Source organism: Leptomonas pyrrhocoris (assembly GCF_001293395.1).
Source record: "Leptomonas pyrrhocoris isolate H10 chromosome Unknown, whole genome shotgun sequence".
NCBI classification, from domain to species: Eukaryota; Euglenozoa; class Kinetoplastea; order Trypanosomatida; family Trypanosomatidae; genus Leptomonas; species Leptomonas pyrrhocoris.
The window spans coordinates 2,163,944-2,176,976 of NW_015438358.1; the positions used below are offsets into that span (position 1 = coordinate 2,163,944).

The 13,033-nt window shown below is 56.7% G+C and overlaps 5 protein-coding genes across 7 annotated transcripts; all 5 read left to right on the forward strand.

The window, feature by feature from the left end:
- Positions 1-1,032: 1,032 nt before the first annotated feature.
- Positions 1,033-1,370, forward strand: ABB37_01778 (hypothetical protein; the record flags this gene model as incomplete). Its single annotated transcript, XM_015798407.1, has 1 exon — positions 1,033-1,370. The coding sequence occupies exon 1, from the start codon at positions 1,077-1,079 to the stop codon at positions 1,368-1,370; it is 294 nt and encodes a 97-aa protein (XP_015663927.1). The 5' UTR covers positions 1,033-1,076.
- A 361-nt stretch (positions 1,371-1,731) lies between these two features.
- ABB37_01779 (hypothetical protein) lies at positions 1,732-3,442 on the forward strand (the record flags this gene model as incomplete). Of its 3 annotated transcripts, none has more annotated exons than XM_015798408.1 (1): positions 1,732-3,442. In XM_015798408.1, the coding sequence occupies exon 1, from the start codon at positions 1,847-1,849 to the stop codon at positions 3,440-3,442; it is 1,596 nt and encodes a 531-aa protein (XP_015663928.1). In that variant the 5' UTR covers positions 1,732-1,846. The 3 variants fall into 3 exon arrangements, with proteins under 3 accessions (XP_015663928.1, XP_015663929.1, XP_015663930.1); XM_015798409.1 differs by having other exon boundaries at positions 1,773-3,442; XM_015798410.1 differs by having other exon boundaries at positions 1,820-3,442.
- Positions 3,443-5,417: 1,975 nt separating this feature from the next.
- On the forward strand, positions 5,418-10,169 carry ABB37_01780 (mitogen-activated protein kinase putative (MPK8); the record flags this gene model as incomplete). Its single annotated transcript, XM_015798411.1, has 1 exon — positions 5,418-10,169. The coding sequence occupies one exon, from the start codon at positions 5,418-5,420 to the stop codon at positions 10,167-10,169; it is 4,752 nt and encodes a 1,583-aa protein (XP_015663931.1).
- Positions 10,170-10,790: 621 nt separating this feature from the next.
- ABB37_01781 (hypothetical protein) lies at positions 10,791-11,798 on the forward strand (the record flags this gene model as incomplete). The annotated part of the gene is made up of 1 exon (XM_015798412.1): positions 10,791-11,798. One exon carries the CDS (start codon positions 10,791-10,793, stop codon positions 11,796-11,798), a length of 1,008 nt encoding a protein of 335 aa, XP_015663932.1.
- Positions 11,799-12,280: 482 nt separating this feature from the next.
- ABB37_01782 (hypothetical protein) lies at positions 12,281-12,602 on the forward strand (the record flags this gene model as incomplete). Its single annotated transcript, XM_015798413.1, has 1 exon — positions 12,281-12,602. The coding sequence occupies exon 1, from the start codon at positions 12,399-12,401 to the stop codon at positions 12,600-12,602; it is 204 nt and encodes a 67-aa protein (XP_015663933.1). The 5' UTR covers positions 12,281-12,398.
- Positions 12,603-13,033: the final 431 nt, after the last annotated feature.

The window sequence follows — 13,033 nt, forward strand, 5'->3', positions numbered from 1 at the left end:
ACCCACACAGGCTCCGTGTGCCCCGGACAAACATCTGCTCTTCTTACTTTTGTATTTCTTTTGTGGTGGTGGTGTTTTCTATTTTGTTTAAAGCGATGTACCATACAATTGTTCTCTTCGTCTTCTGTGTCTTCGGCGCCCAACGATCATGCACATAGCGCTTCGTTTTTTTTTTTCCTTCTTCTTCTTCCATCTCCCCTCGATAATCTGATTGTGGAGACTCGGTTATTGGCTCAATCGGCCCACCATGGTTGGAAGAGCGAGAGAGACAGAGATGGTAGGAGGAGGAGGGGAGGGCAAAGGCAAATGGTCGTCTCGCTTTTGACGCGCCCCCGCCTCCAGCGTTAGGCTACGTCGCACTGATGTGATCGTTTTTCTGGTGATTCTCCTTTCTTTAATGTTGGCACGGAAGCCCGTTGTACACTCACTTTTTGGCTTGGTGATGGATTTTTCCCCTTTTTTCTGCGTCGTACTGAACGAGCGCTTCTGCTCTTCACCGACGCCAATGTATAGCTTCTAGCAACCACATCTATGTAATCTTGGGCGCTCAGCCCGCTGAAGGACTGTGCTTGGTCCTCAGCCGCCGATGTTGTGTCGGTTCAACAACGAAGAGAAAGGAGTCACATAAACTGCCAAAAAAAAGGCGTGCAGCTGTGCCTTTGCTGCTCCGGCACACGCAGAGGCGGGACAGCGTAACTGACTGCACCGCAGTAATGAAACGAAAGGTTCTACCTTGTTGCCCAAAGAAGGGCAAAGTGAGAACCTGTTTCGATCTAGCGAGGGACGTCATGGCAGGTTAAAAACAACAACACTTCATCTTATTACAACGCAGAATACATATGTACTTTTCCCCGCACTAATTAGGCGTCAAACACGCAATTGTTTTCCATCCTCCATCCTCCGTTCTTTTTCTTTCATTTCCTCTCATCTTCGCCGCGTCTCGCACGTTGTCTATTCGAAACGGGTTTACTGTCTGGGTACCCGGCCGCACATCAATTCCCTATCGCTGCTAACACACCCACACGCAACGACAGGTGTTTTCGTCTTTTTTTTTTAATAAACATCTCCAACTCTCAATGGCGCAGAAGTCACTACGCAGCAAGTCGAAGCAGAAGAGCGCCGGCGCTCTTCGTAAATACGTGGGCGAGGCCAAGAAAAAGTCCACCTTCACAAAAACGAAGAACACCGCCGAGCACAAAGCCCGCGCAAACTACATTAGCTCCGTTGAGGCGGCGATGGCGTCCCGCGTGCCGTCCGATCAGCGCTCGAAACTCTCTATTGTGAAGTCTAGCGGAACGGGAGAGAAGAAGAAGCACATGAAGAAGCCGCTGACGCGCGGCCGCAAGCGCAAGGCAGGCAAGCAAGGTTGAATAGATGGCGAAGCAGGTATGAATGTCATATACTCTGTGCCTTTTATTGTTTTTATTAGCATTTGTAGGTGCACAGCACGGACTGTTCCACAATGATCGTGTAACGATGCTACAAGTCGCCGTTGACAACAGGAAATAATAACGCAGTAGGAAATTCAAAGGCGATGTCAAGAGGCGTCGTTCAGATGGAAAAGTGCTTGCCTTTATTGTTTTGATTTGACAGGCGCACCTGTTCAACTGTTGATCGTGTAAAGTGCACAGCCTCAACCTCGCCAGCCACTTTTCTCTCGCGCTCTCTCTGTCTCGTCCTTGGCCGGATTCTTCAAACTGCCGCTTCCTTTTTCCCCTCTCCTGCGGCGCCAGTGAAAAGATGAAAGAGGGACTTCTGCGCAACCCACTTTCAGCACCTCTCTCTTTCTTTTGTATTTTTCCCTCCCACATACATTTTAAGGAGCTTAGAGTTCGTGCTGCTTTCGATGTCTTCCTCTTCGCGGACTGTGGCGCACGCGGCCGGAGAAAACAAGCACACCGCCATGCCCACCGCAACGTTAGCCCACGAGTTGGAGAAGCTGTGCAAGCCCTACGTCGATGCTTTTTTCATTGACATCGCTCACCGTCAAGGCGTCGTGCCGCAAGCGTCGCTGCAGCAACGGGACACCGCCAATAGTAGCGGAGCCAGCGCTCTCCATGGCTTTCCTGCAAAGAAGGGTTTACACGGCACATCGACAACGCCGACGTTTTCAACCCCCGAGGCCCTGCTCCAGGAATGTAGTCAGCTCATGGAGGAGGCGGCCTACCCAGAGCACGTGCGCTCCGCGGTGGCGCTAGAGGTCGAAAACGCCTACCTGCGGGCGCTTCTCTCGCGTGTCCTGCAGCAGCAGCAGCCTTCCGTTGACGCAGTTGTGCAAGAAGCTGCGACGTCGGCGGAGCCCTCTCTCCGTCCATCGGCGCAGCTGAGCCCGCAGAGGCGCACGCACGTTGACGAGTCGGAGGCTCGCCGCAGCCCCTCCGCCGCCTACCCAGGGCCAGCAGCGCACGCGGGCGGCTCGGCGGACGCCGTCCACCACGCCGTCACCGGCCACACGACCACTGCGGTGGACCTTCGTGAGGCGTCCCCCGCCACCGCCCTTCAAGTCGGCGAGCTCCAAGAGCAAATCGAGTTGCTCCGTGAGGCGGTGCGGGGGCTGAGCCAGCAGGCCTCGATGGCCCGCGCGAACTCCGCCACCCCGCTGCCGGCCGACGCCCGTGCCCCGCTGCCCCCTTTCCGAGCCGTCTCGCCCTCCCCGCGGTGCGCGACGCCGACGTGCACGACGGATGTGCCGACGCTGCAGCGCATCATCCTGCATCAGCAGCAGACGATCAGCACGTTGCGGCTGGAGATGGAGGAGGTGGAGGCGGCAAAGGTGCGGATGGAGCAGCTGCTGAACCTGCACGCGGCGGCGGCGACGGCAGATGCAGCGGAAGTAAACGCCGACGCGACCACATCTCGAGAAGAGGAGGACGACACCCCGTGCTTCGCGGCCACCACGAACTGGCGCTCCACCTGCCAGACAGAAGACCGCCCGTCGGAGCTGACGGCGACGCAGGTGCAGCCTTACGGCGTCATCACACGTGCGTCCGCCACGGATGCATCGCACGACAACGCCGACCACAACGGCAGCACACACACGGCGGCAGACGAGCTGTACAGAATGGATTTCGACGCCGCGGCGGAGGCGGCCAGCGAGAAGCGCCGGGCAGCAACGTATGGCGGGGTGCAGCCTCTGCCGTGGCTTGGCCCCGCCCTCTCGACGGACGAACCCATCTTCCTGACCGGTGTGGAGGGGGAGGTGGAGGACGAGGAGGCGGAGATGTGCGATGATGCGCCGTCCAGCGGCATGCGCACTCCTCTCCCGCGCGGCACTGTTGTGCTGCGGCCGCTGCACCAGCGCTTCTCCTCTGCGACCGGGGACAGTACCTCGCTCACGGGCGGCCTGACGGCGGAGAGTCCCGTGATGCGTCCGACCAAAGTGAGCTACGGCACCCTGTCCAACCGGCACACGTCTGTGATGGGCTCCTTCAACGCTACTTGATGACCGGCTCTGCGCACCTACCCTTATTCATCTCGAATCCTCTTTCTTTTTAAAATTCTCATTTGGCGGTTCTTCCGTCTCTTTTTTCCTCACCGTTTTAGACGCACTTACACTTTTTTTTTCCTTTTTTACAAGATCGATAGTGGCGTGCATCGCAACGTTGTGCGACACGATTTTTTCCTTTGACGTTTTCCTTCTGTACTATTTCGTGTACACTACATGCTGAGCCTTTTTTTTTTAAACACCGCCTGCGAATCTAACGCATGCAAAGGCGAAGGGGGAAGTCTCTCAGCGCCTGAAAGTGTTCTCCTGCAGGGTCGTGGACTTGCCGCATTTCTGTCAGCTCGCTGACAGCGGTCCACCTCGACTGCGTTCCATAGATGCACACTTTCTTTCCTTCTCCTTCCGTGTTCTCCGGTCATTGAAAATCACCCTTTAGAATACCTTTTATTGTTGTCTTTGACGGGCGTTGATAAAAGAAAACTGATGTTTGATGATGACTGCCTATTTTTCTTCTCTCAGTCTTGGCATTGTGCAGCGCCTTCAGGCCTGTGTAGAGGTGGTGATAGCATCAAAAAGAATACGAAGTGCAAAATCGTTTTGGCACGCCGCTGCAAAGTAGCTCCGCTTGATCTCGACAAGAATGCCGTGGCCCCTTTTTTACATATATTATGGTGGAGCCCCATCGCTCCAGTTTTCTCATCCGCCCCGTTAGCGTGGTCGTGGTGTAGAAGGAAAACGAAAGAGCAGTACTTATATGTACATATATGGGGTAAAACAGCGTGGGCACATCTCGTGTTTATGTAGAAAGTACCCCTCATCCACTTCTGTGCCGTATGTAGTTTTAACAGAGCGCTACCCCTCTATCACGTCTACCCATTTGTTTCCGCCTTCTTTTGGCCTCTGCTTCTCACTTAAACGCTCTTTGCTTCAATGCAGTGGATTACGCATGGATATGTACGTACACGCCTCGCGCAGACTATTCAATTCGTGAGGAGCCCGTTCACGGCTTTCATTTTTTCCATATTTTTCTCTGTTCTTTCTTTCCTGGTTTCCTCGTACGATAACAGCGGACGAGGACGGTATTCCAAAACAACTTGCTAGAGCCTTTGAATTTCACGTACCTTTTCTTTGGCATTCATGCCCTCTGCGTTTCAAAGCCGATAAAACTCGAAAATCGAACGCGGGCGCGCAGCACTCTTGCCTTTTCTGCTGTAAACCAAAGGAAGCAGAAGCGTTCGCAGGAAGCTTCCTCCATTGGATCAGTTGCAAGTTCCTTTTTTTTTATTGTCTAATTCGATTAATTCGCAATTCTTCACATCGTTAAGCTTCTGCAGAATAAAGGCCACGCATCACCTGACGCTGACTCACGTGACCGCGCTGACGAGTTATCACACTTTCGTTTCGACTTAAGAAGGCTCACCTATAGCGACTCTGCTCTCCTTCTCTTTTCTTGCTGTGCCACGCACGTTTTCCACTCTTCTGATTATCCTTTTCGCACGAATACCAAACACGGAAGTTTTTTTTTGTATTTCGTTTTGTACCCTTTTTTGGTAGTGCTGCTGTCAAAACGGTTGTGAGTTCTTGTTTTCTTCTTCTTCCGCTGCTGTGTGGGTTTTCCCGCGTCTTCCACTTATTCCGTGCACGTGAGTTCCGCCGCTGTGAACATCTTCCGATTCTCTTTCGTTTCTTTCCTCTCGTGCATGCGTCTTCACCATATATACGTCAACATACACCTTAGAGCACAAACTCCCTCCCCCAAATAGAGCTGTTTCTTGATCAGCACCTCGTCACAACGTGGTACGTGTGATTGAGCTCCCACCCCGATAGGCGAAAAGAAAACCGCTCCCTTCGTACTTTTCAGTTCCCAGCGCAGCTCCTTTGTGTATGTGTCTTGCCCAGGGCATTTTGTGCGGGGAGTAGTCTTTCTGCTTTATTCTGCTGCCGTACGCGTGTGCATGTTGTCGCCCACGCCATGAATAATTATGACTTGATAGAGGTGATCGGTGAGGGCACCTACGGCATCGTTTACAAATGCCGAGACAGACGAACGAATCGCATTGTCGCGGTGAAGCAGTTCAAGAACTTTCAGATCAATCCTTACATTCGATGTACGATGCTGCGTGAGCTGCGGGTGGAGCAGCTCCTGAAAGGGGAGCCCAACGTGACGCAGTTGCTAGAGACCTTCAAGCAAAAGAACCGACTGTACTTGGTGATGGAGTACATCCCACGCAGCCTGCTCGACGTGCTGGAGGAGCACACTTCCGGCCTGTCGGAGGAGAGCTTGAACGTTCTTCTTTATACCCTGCTCCTCGGTATCCGGTCATGCCACCGCAATGGCATCATCCACCGCGACATCAAACCGGAGAACATTCTGGTGCGAGACGACGGCGCAGCGTCGCTCTGCGACTTCGGCTTTTGTCGGCCAGTGCTGCAGCCGGCGGCATCTTCGCCGTCGGCATCGAATTCGGTCCAAGGCGACGGCGGCGATCCCCGCAAGGCGTCTTGCAGCTCTGGACTGACCTCGTCGTCCTCGCCAACCACGCGTGCGTCCACCCTTGCCTACCCGCCCGCCTCCGCCGCCACGGTCGCCTCCGCGTTCTTAAACGAGCTCGTCCTGGCGGACCATCGCGGCGTTATGACGGATTATGTGGCGACGCGGTGGTACCGCAGCCCGGAGATGCTGCTCGGGATGCCGAGTTACAGCTACGCGGTGGATATGTGGGCTGTCGGCGTCATCATGGCCGAGGCCATCGACGGCGAGCCGCTCCTCCCAGGCAAGACGGAGTTGGAGCAGCTGGCGCTGATCCAATCCCGCGTCGGCGAGTTCCCGGCGGCGTACGAGGCGGCGGTGCGAAAACGCCACGGCGGCATGTTGCACCTGCGGTCGGCCAACGCGCTCGCCAAGTCGCAGGCAACCGCACGCGTGAAGCTGAGCCGCGGGGACGGCGAGCAAAGCAGCGACGCGAATGAAGACGGCTGCACCATCAGCAGCTACCTCAGCATGCGCTACGGTGGCCGGATCAAGAAGACCGGGATGCATCTGCTCGCACAGCTCTTGTGCGTCGACGCCGACGGCCGTCCCACGGTGGAGGAGGCCTTGGCACATCCGTACTTCGATTCGCTTCAACACGATGTGCGCTTCGCCCCCCACGACGCTTCAGAGACGGAGCAAAACACTGAAATCTCAAGCGACGAGGACGACGGCGTGGAGCGGGGAGCGACGACACCGACCCTTACTCGACCGACAACGAGCTCCACGGCTGACGTCACCGCCTCGGCCGAGCCGTTGCCGCCGCTGTCACCGCCGATGATGCCACCCGTTTCAACCGCCGGCAATCGCGGCAGTTTTGCGAGAACTGCGGTCGAAACAAATAGTAATGGGAACAGCCGTGTTGCTCAGCACGCGGAGCTCGGCAAGAACACCGGTCGACCGCCTCGTGCTGTCGACGTGGAGGCACACGCAAGCAACGCGGCAAGCAGGATTGTGACGGAGTTTTCGATGGATGTTTCGCTGCCTACCGCGAACTCCGGCTCGATGTGGCAGTCCGCCACCGGCTCGCCGAGGTTGGCGACGCTGCTGCAGCTTCCCGGTCCTCCGCTTCCGTCGCTCGACGGAAAAGACGCGTCCACCGTCGCCGTGTCGGTGGCGGATGAACTAAAAGCGGGGAGGGAGGACGACGCCCGCGAGAGCAACGCCGACGACAATTCCCCTCAACCGCGTCCGGTGGTGCAGCAATCCATTCCAGAGATGAACCTTCCACAGCAACGACACGCCGCGAGCGAAGGGGCAAGCGGATCCGCAGCCACCAAAGTCACCAACGCCTTCGCGCAAGGTGGTAGCAGTCACGTGTCGACGCTGCTCTTCAAGGCGAGAAAAGGCCGGGCTGTCGCGGAGTCGATGCTGACCCGCCGTCGATCCACGCAAAGCGAGGAAAGCGCAGACGGTAGTGGCACCAGTGGCGCGTCCTTTAGTGCCCGCTGTACCCACTCCCCCACCGCCGCCACCGCAGCGCTCGGCAGCAGTACTCTCGCGCCATTGCTGAGGCGTCGCAGCGGCGAGGACAGGACACCAACGTTGTCGAACGATGCGGAGGTGGAAAGGGCAAAACCGGGATCGCGTCGCGGCTCTACCTCCTTGCATTTTTCCCCAACCGCCTCCAAGCTTCACCTAGCGAGCGCAGCGAATAAGAGCAAAATGCATGCCGTGGCACAGACCGATAACACCGGTTTTGTCAAGATAGGTGTGGGTCCTGGCAGGGAGGCAGAGGAGACGTTCCTGTGGCGGAGTGCGCTGAACAACGGCGGCGACAGGCAGACAGTGGCGAAGGAGTCCCTGCACAAGCGCACGGACAACTCCACCACGCGTCGTGCTCAGCAGAACAAGCAAGACCAAGCATCGAGGAAAGCCAACAGAGACCCAAGGAAGCCGCCGCGACCGGGTCTTCTTCCACAACACACGCCGTCGACCTCACGGGACGAATCGGTGACGAACAGAACGGCGCACGCGTCCCGTGCAGATCAGCATCACACGGCTTCCGAAGCAACGAAACTTGCCGTCGCCGCTGCCACGGGGCGGCCCTCCACGAAACAACAAGACACCTCACAGTCACGTCGCCGGGCGCAGCATCGTTCACTAGCAGCAGCAGCCGCCGCGCTGGTGTCTGCGCGCAACCCATCTGACAAGCAGACACAGCACAAGCACCCCGCTCATCGTCAGGTGCTTGTTGACGGTTCGACGGGGACGAACGCAACACCAAAGGGCCGTAAAAAGCCTCCGTTTGCTGCAGCGGACAAGTCACGCTTCGCTTCTCCCAAGCTACCCCGCGTTGTAAAACCCCTGCAGCCGCGCGAGCGCATGACTCTCCTAAAAGAAATTGAGAGCCTGGACGGCCCCGTCGAGGCACCAAGCGCTGTAGAAGTTATGGTGCCCGCGCGCTCCTCGACGTCTGCAAAAGCGGATGACCAGGCATCGGCCGAGGATGAGGCGGAAACGGGCGAGGAGGAACAGGACAGCGTCAGCCATAAGGTGGACTCCTCGACGTCGACATCTGCGCTTGACGCCATGGGGCTGCCAAGGGACGCTGGCGTGTCGCAGCTGACGGTGGACGACGACGACAGCGACGACGAGCTTGTGGTGGAGGACCTCGACAGCGGAAACGTATCTCGTTCACCGCTGCTGTCCGATGCATCCAGCCTTGGGGACTCCCCGGCGATGCCGCCTCCCGTCCTGGCGGCTTTTCCTGTCAGTGATGAGGCCTTCTCTGCTGTTACGGCTGCGGTTGATTCTCGCCCATCAGCACCAACCGCGGCAGCAGCGCAGAGTCTACCGCCACGAGCGGATTTTGACTTCCCCACCGCCGCCGCCACGGCCAAAGGCGGCACCAACTCCCTTTCTCATCGCGCGCCGCCCAGTCTGTACTTCCGCTCCACTCGCAACGCATCAACACCGTTAAAGCTGGCGGCGCTTCACATGACCCAAGGAAGCTCCTCCTCGCAGCCGTCCGTTGGTGGGTTCGAGGGGGCGGGCACGTTAACAGAGGGCACGTCGTCGTCGTTCTCCCAACAAGGGTCTGTGCCAGGGACAGTCGCAGCAGCAGCAGCAGCGGCGGCGTCGGCGCCGTCTCATTTCTCCTGCGCCTCCTTTTCATTTTCCTCTGGCCGGCGGCCGACCCCTACCCTGCTGCGTCATGTGCCACCAAACGTGAGCATCTCGCAGCCATCAACGCCCTCCTTCCCAATGGATCCACCGAGCGGAGTCCACGGAGGAGGAGGGTCAGGGGGAGGAAAGGGAAAGAGCGCATTGCAGCCTCTAAGCATCAGCACCGCTCCCAATTCTGGCACCTCGCGCACCCCACACGGCGACTCCCCGCGCCTTCCTGTGGCGTCCTCTTCTCTGCCTGTTCACAAAATCAGCGCCGGCTACCTTTCTGAAAGGCCATCAGAGGTGCAGCCGGTGGAGAACAACTCTACACCTGCTGACGTGCGTGCGGCCAACGTCCCGCACCAGCGCCGCCTTTCCACCACATCGATGAGCCTCTCAGTCAGCGGCGACTTGACCCACGCGGGTTTCTTACCGCTGAGCCGGTGCAGTCAAGAGCGGACGTCGCAGCAGCTTCCAAGGATGACCGCAGTGGCTGTCTCAACGCCGCCCACCCCCACCACCAACGTGGAGGAGGTGGAGACGGAGGTGCTCGTGGAGACGCCCCGCGCCTCCCCGCAAAACCTTCCCCAGGAAACGCAAAGGCAGGCGGACAGCCCCCACGTGCCCACGTCGTCTTCGCGGGGTAGCGGCACCACCGCAGCAATGTCGGGCTGCACCGCGAGTGAGGTTTCCACCATCACGCCGCAGCGCTCCGTCAGCGACGACACCACCGCATCGTCAGCACCGCGGTGGGGGAGTCGTACGCGCGGGGCCGTCTCCGCCGCCAAATTGCTGGGCACGCGCGACGCCGGCGCCAACACAACGCCCCTCACGAGTGGACAGCGCAACCCCAAACGCGCGGGCGACGAGGTGGGCGATGAACTGCAGGAAAGGACACAGACCACTCCCTTTCTGTTGCCGTTCTCCAGCGACAGCGGGGAGCCGCCGAGTGAGACACAGCTTCCCGCGCTGCATCCACCACAGCCGGTGTTGGGCGGTGTGTCGGTGAACGTAGACTCGTCGAAGACCGGGCCCAGTCTGCATACCGCCTCTAGCAGCAAGAAGAACCGCCTCATCCTCTAGGCTGTTCCGAATGCCGATGGCGGGACTTTACTCTTCAATACAAGTGCGGTCTTTTGTTTCACTTGCGGTGAGAGGGCACCTATTGTACAGACTTGTTCTTCTTTTCTCTGGAAAGGGGTGAGGTAGGGCGAAAAGTAGTGGTTGAGGAAGTACGTTGAAGGCCTTCGTTTCATACACTTTTTAGCTTTTGTTTACCCGATGTATTCTTGCCGTTTCTTTTTCTCCCTCTTTTTCCCCTTTATCTTCGTTTTGCGACTTTACTTTAAATCTCTCGTTATTACTATTTCCCGACTCGCCCGAAGCTCTGACGGACAGCAGTCAACCGTGCAGACCAATGGTCATTGCAGCCGTGTCTGCATCGTGGAGGAGGCGCTTTCCTTTCCAAACGGAGCCCCAAACACTCAGACTTTCGTCAACCGGTCGCCTTCCGCTGACGTCCTCAAAATGGTTTTTAACGTGCCCGCAACGGCACCGTGTCCGAAGACTTCACTTTCGCGTTCATCATCGCAGCTTTCTTCTCCCCTTTTTTCTCCTTTTCCTCGTTGGAACTGCGGCCTTCCCGTTGTGTTGCGTCCTCTTCTTGCGTGCACACTCGCCTTGATATCACACACGTCAACTTTGATGATCCCAACAAGTCTAGGCCTTTTTGGTGTTGTTGATTATCTCACTGTCGTGCATCACAATTGGCCGTTTGCGGATCGTTGCTTCGCTTTCTTTCTTTCTTTTCTCAGTTGCTTATCTTTTTTTTCTTTACATCTCCTTTTCATCATGCCTCAGGACCGTGCAGCGCAGCTCGCGGAGCTGCGCAAGCAATTCCCCTCCACGACGGTGGTGACGGAGTCGGCGCAAGAGACGGTGCTGAAGGTAGACCACGTCCTGCGCATCAGCCCAACAACCGAGTACGCGCTGTCCCTCTTCGTCTCCCTCCCATCCTCCTTCCCCAAGTCGGAGCCGAAAGCGACGATGCCGTACTGCTGCCACAGTGTCCCGATTACACCGCCCAATATCAACCCGTCTGAGGCGCAGGCCTACCAATGGGAGAGCAACGCCTCTACCCTCGTCGAGGCAGTCCGCAACGCCTTCCAGAACGCCGCGGATCGGTGGGGCACGGTGGAGCCGCCCAGCATGCGCAGCGTCACACTGCAGCTGAGCGGCGAGACGGATCGTCTCCTGAGCGACTTGGTCAGCAATCCCAACTGCCTGGACGCGTACTGCTACCAGCTGCCCATCGTGAAGCAGATGCGCGAGGCGAGCAGCCAGACAATCGGCGTGATTGAGCGGGTGGCGAATGAAAATACGCTTCTGCGCAGCGAGGTGGAGACGCTGGAGAAGAAGGTGGAGGCGATGCAGCACCAGCTGAGCGACCAGGTCTCGCAGCTGCAGCGACTGGGGCAGAACCCGCTGCTGACGTCCGTTTGCACGCCAGAGGCACTCATCCGCACGCTGGAGATGGACGTGCGTAAGATGAATGGCGACTGCATGACAATAGGAAAGAAAGCCCTTGACGCGTACAAGACGGACAAAGGCTCTTTCCAAGATCTACTGGAGCAGTACAAGTCCCAGTCCAAGGCGATGCACATGCTAGACCTCAAGCGTATCTCGTACCGTGCGCAGTGTGCGGCAAACTGACACAATCATACGCACGTGCAACGTTGACTTGGCCGCTGCTTTCTTCTAGTTTAGATCTCACTTCTCTAGCAAGAAATATAATGCATTTGAAACATATATATATCAGCGAATTCGACATCGGTTCGTGTGTATGTTTTGTCTTGTGTATTTCCGTTTGCTTCTTCGACTTTTTGACTTCCGTTGTATCTGTCGCCACCGTGCTTCTCGAGTCGTTGCTTTTTTTTTTTTGAAGTTTCATCGGTGTCTCGGAGTGAGCGCTGCGCCAGTCTGCTTTCATCAGCGATTGAGCACGCTATGAGAAACAAAAAGTAAAAGAACGGCCCACTCTCATCGCACAACGGGCGGTATTCGCGTATCGTGGGAGGCGTGGGCTCGCCCCTAAATGGGGCCGTTGGCGTCCCGTTTGCTTTTTGCCTTTCGGCAATTCCTCTCGCAAACCGTCTCTCTCTCTCCCACTTCTAAACGTACTGTGTGTGTTCATCTATGTATCAACTGCTGTTGAATTTGGTGGTCACACACACACACACACAAGGTTTCCCATTTGCCGTTTTCAGTTCCAAACCGTTAAGCGAACACTCTTTGCCGATTTCCCATTCCGGCATGTCTTCTTCATCTTCTGACTCAGGGAGCGATCCGCCACACGAAACGATATGTCTGAAGTGCCACCTGAAGCCGATTGAGTTCGAGACGGAGAGTTGCCATCACCTGTGTTTCTGCAAAGCGTGTGCCATGAAATGCGCGTCTGGTGGGAAGTGCAAGACATGTGGCCAGTTTTACGCTGCACTGACCCGCGTACGAAGGTAAAGCGATACGACTTCGTGTTGCAGTACACCTGGATGATGTCGACGTCCAGCTGGGCCGCTGCGAGTGGACGAGAGGCTCGGCCTGTAAACACCTCTCTCTCAAAAATCATTTTTTAAAAGTCGAAACCCTTTTTTTATCAATGTGCTCTTACTCTTTTCACACTCATGAAGACACAAGTTGGAGTCTCGTTGTGTCGCGCGTCCTCCTCCTGCTCTTCTCAAGCTTTTCTTTCGTTTTCGCTATTTTGCAAACCAAAGGGAAGCTCCGTTGTGCACTCGCACGGACGCTGCCGCAGGCGTGTACTGGACAAAACGAAGCTGCTGCTGTTGTGAGCGATTCACGCAGTTTCCCCGTTAGCTGTTTTTGCTGAACTGCAAAAACCAAGGGAAGTGCCAAAACAGTGTGACACGGCAAAGCTGTACGTGAACGTG